This window comes from Rhinolophus hipposideros, assembly GCF_964194185.1.
Source record: "Rhinolophus hipposideros genome assembly, chromosome: 26".
NCBI classification, from domain to species: Eukaryota; Metazoa; Chordata; class Mammalia; order Chiroptera; family Rhinolophidae; genus Rhinolophus; species Rhinolophus hipposideros.
In genome coordinates, this window is record NC_138072.1 from 66,382 (window position 1) to 75,675 (window position 9,294).

The following is a 9,294-nucleotide window of genomic DNA, read 5'->3' on the forward strand; positions in this document are numbered from 1 at the left end:
AGATTAGGAGTTGCTGACAGGAGGGACAAGCCACCCACCCCTGGTCGGCAAGTAGCTCTCAGCATCCAAGCTTCCACTTTGGGGAAGTGAACACCCCAGGGCCATTCTGGTTGAAAGCAATTTCAATACACCCAGGGCCTGCAATGAGCCAGAAGCAGGGCTGTGCCCTGTCCCCAGTCACAAGCGAGCAGCAGATGGGGAGCCGGCACCTATTGCTTATGAGGTGACTGGGGCAGAAGTCACCAACTTTCATGGGCTCGACTGCAAGTGGTTATTGTAAAAGGTGTCCCAGGAACAGTAAAGCAGGAGCTCATGCCAGGACCCCAAGTTGGGTCAGCAGGGCTGTCACACTGAGATGCCCAGGCAGCCTCACAGGAAGTGACGCAAACGTGACGGTCATGCTGCTTGCTGTGTCATGAGCAAGTCCTCTGTCTCTTCTAGGGTCTCGTGTCTCGGGCCACAATCCATGACACTGGCTGTCTCATTAGCTTGCAAGTGGCGTAAAGCCTTCATAGCGAGTGACAGGCATGTAGACAGCGTATGCAAAGGCTCCGTGGTGGGAGACAGCAGAGCAAATGCTCAGACTTGGAGAAGGCATGGTGGGTGGGGTGTAGGGAGTGAAGGGGCATGGGTGACCTGGGCTGCTCCGCCTTGGCACCTCGACCAGCCCCACTGAGGCAGGCCCAGGGCCACTTGTCGTGAAGCCACTTTCATGAAGAACACGTGAAATTAATAAACTGAGTTTGGGGGAGCACAGAACAACTAGTCTTGGGCCAGTCCGAGACTCAGAAATAATTTTTAACAAAGGAAGAGAGTGAAAATAGGAGGTGTTTTCTTAACATCCTGCACTCTGTTATGAAAATTTTTGCATGAACGCTGCTTTGTAACACCTCAGTTCAAAATTAGAGGAAGTTCACGTCTCAGTGTCCCAAACGAAGGAGAAAAGTTATCACCGACTCTCACTGCTGCAGATCATCTAGGCACAAAAGGAGTCAATTGCCTTAAAAAGAGAAGCACTGACCCTTTAGTATTCACAGAGTACGACTCTGGACACACTGCTTTTTGTCCACTCCTTACAATAAAAAGAAGGACTCATTCCAGTTTTACTGGGAGAGAAAAGGCGATGAGAGGGAGACAGGGAATGAGGGAGAGAGCTCACTCACCCAGATCTAACATCAAAAGGTTACTTAATGTCACTGTAGAAATAAAGGGACTTTGTTGAGAAGACCTCTGACCCAGTCTGGCTCTTGGTGTCCTCAACTTTTCACTCACTGCCTGTTAATTAATTTACAGCCTGCAGAGAATGGAGTTATCCTGGATCACTGGCCAGAAAGTGTATCCACAAGCCGAGCTCCAGCCTGCACAGCCCTGTTAGGGAGTTCTGCTCTTCCCCTAAGACTGATGAGGACTCGTGAGGGAGGGGTGGGTTTCAGAAGCAACACAGAGAGAGGAGCAGGTTGTGGAAATGATCAACCTGAGATTATCAGGAGTCCCCGTGTCCCCGGCACTTTGCCGCAGCCCCAGGCTTGCAGCAGACCCTTTCTGCTCGTCCTAAGTGGCCTTTCCAACAGGAAGCACCAGCTCTAGAGTGTTCTCTGCAGCTTCCCAGTTCTCCCCGACTTTTCCTGTAAACAGTCAGCACACGGTTGCTGAAAGGCCTCTTCTCTCAAGTCAGGCTGTGGGAAACAGCTCACAGAGAGCTTGAGGGGGAGCGTGGGCCAGTTGGGTGCTGGACAAGGGGAGAAAATCAGCAACAGCCTGGTTTGGGACACAGTGGGTTACAGTTTCAACCTAGCCAAGGGCAAAGGTACACAGGCTGCCAGAAATGCCCGGAAAGTGTTGGCTAGAAAAGCTACAGATGTGGGAAGGAGGTCTTTGGAAGGGAGGCTGAGTCACCCTGGGAGTCCCTGGCAGTCACTTGGTGGCTCTTTTGCTGGAAGGAGCCTCATGAAGAAGGGCCCAAGATTTCAAAACCCTGCGGGTTTCTCAATTGTCCCAGTGCCCCTCCCACAAAGTCCCAGACTGGTGGTTCCTTCACCAACCAGCTCTGTTTCCATAAATGGGATGGTTGGAGGCCGGGGGAGTGCAGTGGGATAGGTATAAAGAAAGTGTGAGGCGCAGGCAGCTGGGCGGCAGACACAGGAAGAGGCCACAGCTGCCCCCTCTCTGCTGCAGCCACCATGGGTCTGGGGGTGGCTCGCACAGGTCTCTGGGCTGGGGGTGCTCAGAGCCACTGGCCAAGGGACGTGCTCTCCTACCTGCTGGGGGAGGGCAGGTGCACGCAGCAAGGCTCTGACCCTGGCTTTCTCCTCAGGTTTGGCAGTCCTGGCGCTGCTCCAGAGCTGTGAGTAACCTCCCTTAGGTCCTGGGAGGTGGGGCTGTGGGGAGGGCGTCCACAGGCGGTACTGGAAGAGGGGAGCACTTTTCCAGCTTCTTCTGTGATTCACAGGGCTCAGAATTATTAACACTGGTGGAATGGAGGTGATAAGTATTTAGATGTCTGTTATACTATTTCTACTTTTCTGTATATTAGAAATGTTTCAAAATAAAAATCTTTCAAAGGCTAAGGCTCCATGAAGGCCTGTTGGGAACCACTGAGAGGATGGCGCCAGCCTCCACTCCTCCCCCATCACCTGTGGGCAGACAGGCTCCCTTTGCAGCAGGAGGGATTCGAATGAGAGCAGAGGAAGGACTGCCCGGTCCCTTGACATTGTGCCCCAGCTTGGGGGTGGGCTGAGGGGAGCTGCTCTGGGTGGGTCACAGGTCAGGGCAGAGAACAGGTGGACCAGAGCCTGTCAGCCAAGGGCCCTGCAAAGCCCCACCCTGGAGGCGGGGTCTGTGACGTGGGCTGTGTTGGGCTGGGTCCCCTGCTCTTTGGGGCCTCTGGGAAGCCTTGTTTGCTTGCAGCAGGCCCCGTTTCATCCTGTTCTTAGTCTGCAGGACGCTCGCACGGCAGGCTCTTCTCCAAACATCTTCAGATCAGGCCCGATTTCCGCCAGACAGCCGCGCTTTCACTAGCATTCAGGGTGCTCACACCCCCTCCCCCACGCCCTGAAGCTGAGTTCAGGGCTCAGCACAGTCCCCTCCCCCGAACTCTGCCTCAGGTGCAGCATACAAGCTGGTCTGCTACTACACCAGCTGGTCCCAGTACCGGGAGGGCGACGGGAGCTGCTTCCCAGACACCCTGGACCCCTTGCTGTGCACCCACATCATCTACAGCTTTGCCAACATAAGCGACAACGAGATTGACACCTGGGAGTGGAATGACGAGACGCTGTATGGCACCCTGAACGTCCTGAAGAGCAGGTCGGGCCATGGGAGAGGCTGGGGGGACACGTGACGCCTTGGCAGGGCTGCTGGTCGATGCACCTGGAGAAGCCAGTGCCGAGCTTCTCTGGGAACGGCCCCCATCTGCCAAGGGTACCTCTCCAGGGAGCCTGGACGCGGTTCCCTCTGTGTCGCCACGTCCTGGCGTCGCTGCTGTGGGGTCCGAAGTGGTCTATGGTGTCTTAGAAGATCAGGGCTGAGAGCTGGAAGGGCCTCCGAGGCCTACAGGAGGCTGTGTCACAACAACTTTGCTCTTCCCTGCGCCCCTTCTCTGTGCCCACAGGAACCCCAATCTGAAGACCCTCCTGTCTGTCGGGGGATGGAACTTCGGTTCTCACAGGTACGACCCACTGCTAGAGGGTGATGGATACGGGTGAGGAGGCGGCATGGGGGTCCCAGCACCCCAGACGGGCTACGTGCAGGAGCCTAAATCATTGTCAGGGGCCCGTCTCGTGTGCCACCAAGCAATCAGAGCCCCCAGGTGGAGGGGGACTCGCCAAGAATCACACAGCAAGTTGACAGTGGATGTTGTGCTTCCTTGCCAGCTCGTTACAACTCAGGCCTGACAACGAAGGACTTCTGGGGGATACCGTCCTAAGGGCTGGAAGGACACAGAGGGGGAGGGTGGGGAAGCGGGGCAGAGGGGACCCTGGGAGGACTTCCTGGAATGGCGACAGTTGGAGCTGGGCTGGAAAAGGGGATGGGGCATGGTAACAGCTCCCACTTCCTGAGTGACGTCTCAGTGTCAGACACCTTTCCAGCCATTGCCACATGTTATCGTCACAATGGCACAGAGATATTACATATATCCCCGTTTTCCAGACGAGGTCTCTGAGACTCAGGTGAGAGCCTGTTCAGAGCCGGGCTTGGAACCCAGGGATGTCGGGCTCCAAAGCACACGCCTGGAAGAGGCTCCTGTGGTGGCCGTGGCCTCCTGGAGCTGTGGGCTCAGGGCCCCTCTTCCTCGTGGCTCAGAAACCCCTCCAGAGGGCTGAATCGTCCAGCGTTTCAGTGCTGAGCACTCTTCTGGGCTGGTTTTGGTCCTAGATTTTCAAAAATAGCTGCCAATGCCCAGAGTCGCAGGACTTTCGTCAAGTCAGTGCCGCCCTTTCTACGGGCCCATGGCTTTGACGGGCTGGACCTTGCCTGGCTGTACCCCGGAAGGAGGGACAAGCAGCATCTCACCAATCTCGTCAAGGTATTGTTTGGGGCAGGAAAGTGGCAGGGAGGTGGGTGGACACCAGGGAGTGAGCTGGGCAACGTTGTCTCCACCTGACAGCCTGCTGAGGGCAGGCGAAGAGGGGCTGATGCGTCCATGCTTCAGGTCCTGGGAGCTGGGCCGGGAAAGCCCGAGGGTCTGGGTTTCGAGAGCTCACAGAGCAGGAAGCCGCCTGTGGCCAGGCAGGGGCGAGGCGGGGTCCTCAGAGGCAAAACACTCACTCGTCACTGCCGCTCAGTGGAGTGTCACTGCGTCAGGGACACTGAGCCACATCCGGGGACAGGCCACGCATGTCCAGTTACCCCAGAGTAGTGCTTGTCTAGAAAACTTGTCCACAGCACCAACATAAGGCATCTGAAAACTGTGGTCTCATGTGCTAGCTCAAACAGGCACCAAAAGGCAAATTTCTTTCAACATCGTAGGTCCCATCATACGAGGGACGTCACTGTCCCTCCAGGACAGGAGTAACTGTGTGCGGATGGGTGTGCCCTGGGCTTGTGAGACGAGACTGGGCTCAACAGGTTGTTAGGAAAAGCATGGGTGCGCCCGAGTCAGGCTGCCCAGTCTCCCTGCACGGCCCCCCCACTAGCCAGCCCCTCCCGCAACCAGGAGATGAAGGCTGAGTTTGCAAAGGAAGCCCAGAAGGGGACGGAGCGGCTCCTGCTCAGCGCAGCTGTGTCTGCTGGGAAGGTCGTCCTTGACAGCGGCTATGACGTCGCCCAGCTGGCCCGGTGAGTCCCCGTCCACCTCCCCACCAGCCATGAGAACCTTGCTGTGTGAGTTTGAGCAAGTCACTTCCCCTCTCTGTGCCTCTGTGTCCCCATCTGCCAACGGGGCGTAATGAGCCCTGCCCTTCCTTTCTCGTTTGGGGTACAGTGCTGACCAGCTAAGAGTTGCTGTGGGCATCTGTGAGGAACAGGCAAGAGGAGAAGCTACAGAGCAGGCACCACCTGCGTGTGGAGCTGAGCAGAGCGGCTCCCAGCAGACGCGCTGGCAGTACTGACACTGTCATTTCCGGACTGCCAGGGAGCCTTCTGGGAGCACAGCGGGCGGGGGCTGTCCTCCTCACCTGCCCCCCTTGAGAGGGAAGCGGCACTGTCACTTCAGAATTGGCTTTCCAATGATCTCAGGGAGCTGCAGGCTCGGCACTCAGGGGACCACGTACAGGGTGGCAATGGGGTGGCCCCAGCCGTTTGCCCCAAACACCTGAGCTCGTGTTCACACAGCCCCTCACCTGTGTGGCTCGCAGGGCCGGGCCACCCCTTGGTCCTGCTCTTTTCGCACAGCTGTCTGTTGATGCCACTTTAGAGCTGCACTCACCAAGATGAACTTGGGGGGAGAACGCGACATGGCACCCCCAAACGTGTGCTGCGGCAGAATGGAAGGGCTCCATTCCTGCCTTAAGTGCACGTGTGGGGCCCTGAGCCCCCCGGGGTGGTCGCTGGTCACTACTGGGTTTGGGTCAGTGGCTGCCCGTCTGCCCTGCTCACACCCTGCTGGGCCCCCACCTCGGCCCCCACCCCCCTCCCAGGCACCTGGACTTCATCAACCTCATGACATACGACTTCCACGGAGCCTGGCACCAAACCACGGGCCATCACAGCCCCCTGTTCCGAGGCCAGCGGGAGGCACGTGCTTACAGGTTCAACAACGTGGTGAGTGCCCGGGAGGAGGGGAGCTGGCCAGTGCCCACATGCCACCCCCAACTCCTCAGTCCCCTGCCAGGGAGGGGCTATGGTCCTACTTCACAGATGAGGAAACCGAGGCTCCAGGTCTGTGTGTCCTCCAGGGTCTAGGAACACAGGACACCACACCATTGTAAAGGAGCAGGGCCTCTCCTGACCAGGCCGCAGGGGACCAGTGGAGGCAGAGGGCAGGCAGGGGCTGAGGAGGCAGGAGTCTGGTCTAGACGTGAGCCAGTCACCCAATTTCAGCACCTTTCACATAGGAACAATCGCTTTGTGTCCTCGTGAGGAGCTTTGGAGAATGAAACTGCACAATGTTATCTTAGCCTGACATGGTTCCCGGGGGAAAGGGGTGTCCTGGGGCCTGTGGAGATGCACCCGGCCTTCCTGGCTAACCCCCGTCCCCCTCCCCGCCCAGGACTACGCCGTGGGCTACATGCTGCGGCTGGGAGCTCCGGCCAAGAAGCTGGTTATGGGGATACCCACCTTTGGGAGGACCTTTACCCTCGCCTCTTCCGAGACGGGTGTGGGAGCCCCCACCTCAGGGCCGGGAATAGCAGGCCAATTCACCAAGGAGGAAGGGATCCTGGCCTATTATGAGGTATGACTTGGGGCAAAGGTCGGCCTCCCACTGCACCCCGCTCTGCTCTTTCGGGGATGAGAGCAATGTCCCAGTGGACTGGGGGCGGGGTGGCCAGGCACACCCAGCCTGCAGCACAAGCTTCCTTACCCCTCTGGCCACAGGTCAGGGCCGTCCTTCTGACCCAGGAAGGAGCCTTACCAAGAGGCAGGGGCTTCTGATGCTGGCCAGCCTACCGCTCTGTGAGCCTGGGGCCAGTCCTTAGTGTCAACCACACAACTCGGGGACATTTGCATCTGTTTTACACAAGCTTGCAGGACGCCAACAGTCACTGGGGGCCTAGCAGCCAGGAGGAAGAAGCAGGGGCTGAAAGAGACTCTGGAAGCTACACCCTATGGTCTCAGCAAAGCTCCCTGAACCCTGCCTTGCTCTCTGCTCAGATCTGTACCTTCCTTCGTGGAGCCACGGTCCACAGACTCCTTGACCAGCAGGTTCCCTATGCCACCAAGGGCAACCAGTGGGTGGGGTACAGTGACCCGGAGAGCGTCAAAACCAAGGTAGGTTCCCAAGGCCATGCCCAGGAAAAAGAGGGAGAGGGACAGCCTGCTCTGAGCAGCCGCCACATGTGTGTTCCCTGCGGTGGTACCAGAGTTTCAGGCCCCAACATCTGGCCTCCCCTCTAGGTGCAGTACCTGCGGAACCGGCAGCTGGCAGGTGCCATGGTGTGGGCCCTGGACTTGGATGACTTCCGGGGCATCTTCTGTGGTCAGAACCTGCCCTTCCCTCTCACGAGTGCCATCAAGGACGCACTCACTGCAGCTTAGCCTCTGTCCTCCTGCCAGGGAGCCGGGCTGCACACCCCATTGAACCTGTCACGCTCCCTGGGACCCCCCCCCTTGCAGAGGGCCACAGCTTTGAGGCCTGAGCTTCGCGCTGGTGCAGGGCTGGTAGCAGAGGGCCTGGAGGCAGCACACACTGTTGTTGAATGTAATGCCCGGTGGCCCCAAGCCCAGCACAAGGGGATTTCCTCCAGCTCCCTTCCCCAGGCCTCTGTCTCGTAGGACACCATTTGGCAACCTCCACCACCAAGGAGCCTAACGCCACCTCTGCAGAGCCCCACTGGACCCCCCAGGAGCACAGCTGGGCCCCGCCCACCCGCCAGCTGGTCAATAAAGTGCCAGAGCTTCACAGCATTGATACTCGCTTCAGGACATCTTTGCAGTGGCCCCTGACTCACCAAGCTCACCTTGCCCATTTCCTATGGTTTCTCTTCTCCCAGGCTTGGGGCGCATGGGCTTGTGGAGGGGGAGGCCACCCTGGCCTCAGCCGGAACCCAGGGAGTCCCGAAGGGAGCCAGCATCCTCAAATCCATCTGCCCTGAACTTTGCCCAAGAGGGCAAAGCCGTCCAGCCGTCTCGGTGCAGCTCTTGATGAGAGCAGCCTTTTCTGCTCCCAAGGCTGGCACAGAGGAGAAGGAGGCAAGCCCTTCACTCCCAACCCTCCATGTCCTCTGACGAGGGAGGTGTGGGAGCCAGCCCAGGGCCAGCGTGGAGAGCCCTGACCCCAGACGCAGGCTGGAAAGGGGACACCAGTGTTACCTCACGCACCTTCCCTTCAGCCCAGGGCTGGAGTCCGCAGGCCTTGGGAGCCGGCGTCCAGCCTCCTCTCTCCTCCCCTTCCCATTGCTGCATCAGCCCTCTGTCCTACTCTTTTCTCCGCTGGGGACACACTCGGCCCTCAGACCAGCAGAGATCAAGGCTGCTCCGCTCAGGCTGGTGTGGGACACGTGGGTGGGGAGGAGACGTGCCTTGTGTCCAAGGAGAGTCCGATGAACACCCAAACCAGGGAATTCATTCATGGGTCCCCTGAGTTTGGACCATCCGTGACTTAGCCTAGGGGTTTGAGACACCAGTCGGAGGTGTAGCGAAGGAAATGCCTATTAGCCTCCCTGAAATCTGGACCAGTTGGAGCTGGGCAGACACAACTGGTCCCAAGGTCACAGCCTGGCTAAAGGCGGAGAGAGTGGGAACTGGGCCAGAGCCTCAGGGGTACACTCCTGGCCAGAGGACCGAGCATTCCCCCAGCCCCGCCCAGCGCCCATCTCACCAAATGAGGGTCTTTGACACCCAGGGGCTGTGAGCTCTTCAGGTTTCAAGTCTCCACCCTTCCCCCTGCACCCCCACCCTCCCCCAGCCTGGGACAGGCTCTGCAGAGCTGACTCAGGGTCTTGACCAGTTAGTCACGTTCACTTATAGCTGTAGACTCAGAGTCCAGGGATGGAAACCTGGTCTCCAGGCCCCCCCGCCCCCCTGCGCACAGCACACTGAGTCACCTGGCAGAGGCCCACAGGCCCTGCACTGCCACCCCCAACAGGGTCGCTCCTGCCACCCCCAACAGTGTCCTGGGAGGGACACTGCCTGTGGCTGGGGGCCCTACGTAAACTTTATGTGAACTGATTCCCAAATATCGCACGTGCTAAAGTG

The 9,294-nt window shown here is 58.5% G+C and overlaps 1 protein-coding gene across 1 annotated transcript; it reads left to right on the forward strand.

Annotated features, from left to right (window-relative positions):
* The first annotated feature begins 2,057 nt into the window (after nucleotides 1–2,057).
* Nucleotides 2,058–8,055, forward strand: CHI3L1 (chitinase 3 like 1). The gene is made up of 10 exons (XM_081038836.1): nucleotides 2,058–2,205; nucleotides 2,315–2,344; nucleotides 3,105–3,306; nucleotides 3,611–3,667; nucleotides 4,375–4,525; nucleotides 5,156–5,277; nucleotides 6,078–6,201; nucleotides 6,650–6,832; nucleotides 7,252–7,368; nucleotides 7,495–8,055. Exons 1-10 carry the CDS (start codon nucleotides 2,181–2,183, stop codon nucleotides 7,633–7,635), a joined length of 1,152 nt encoding a protein of 383 aa, XP_080894962.1. The 5' UTR covers nucleotides 2,058–2,180; the 3' UTR covers nucleotides 7,636–8,055.
* Nucleotides 8,056–9,294: the final 1,239 nt, after the last annotated feature.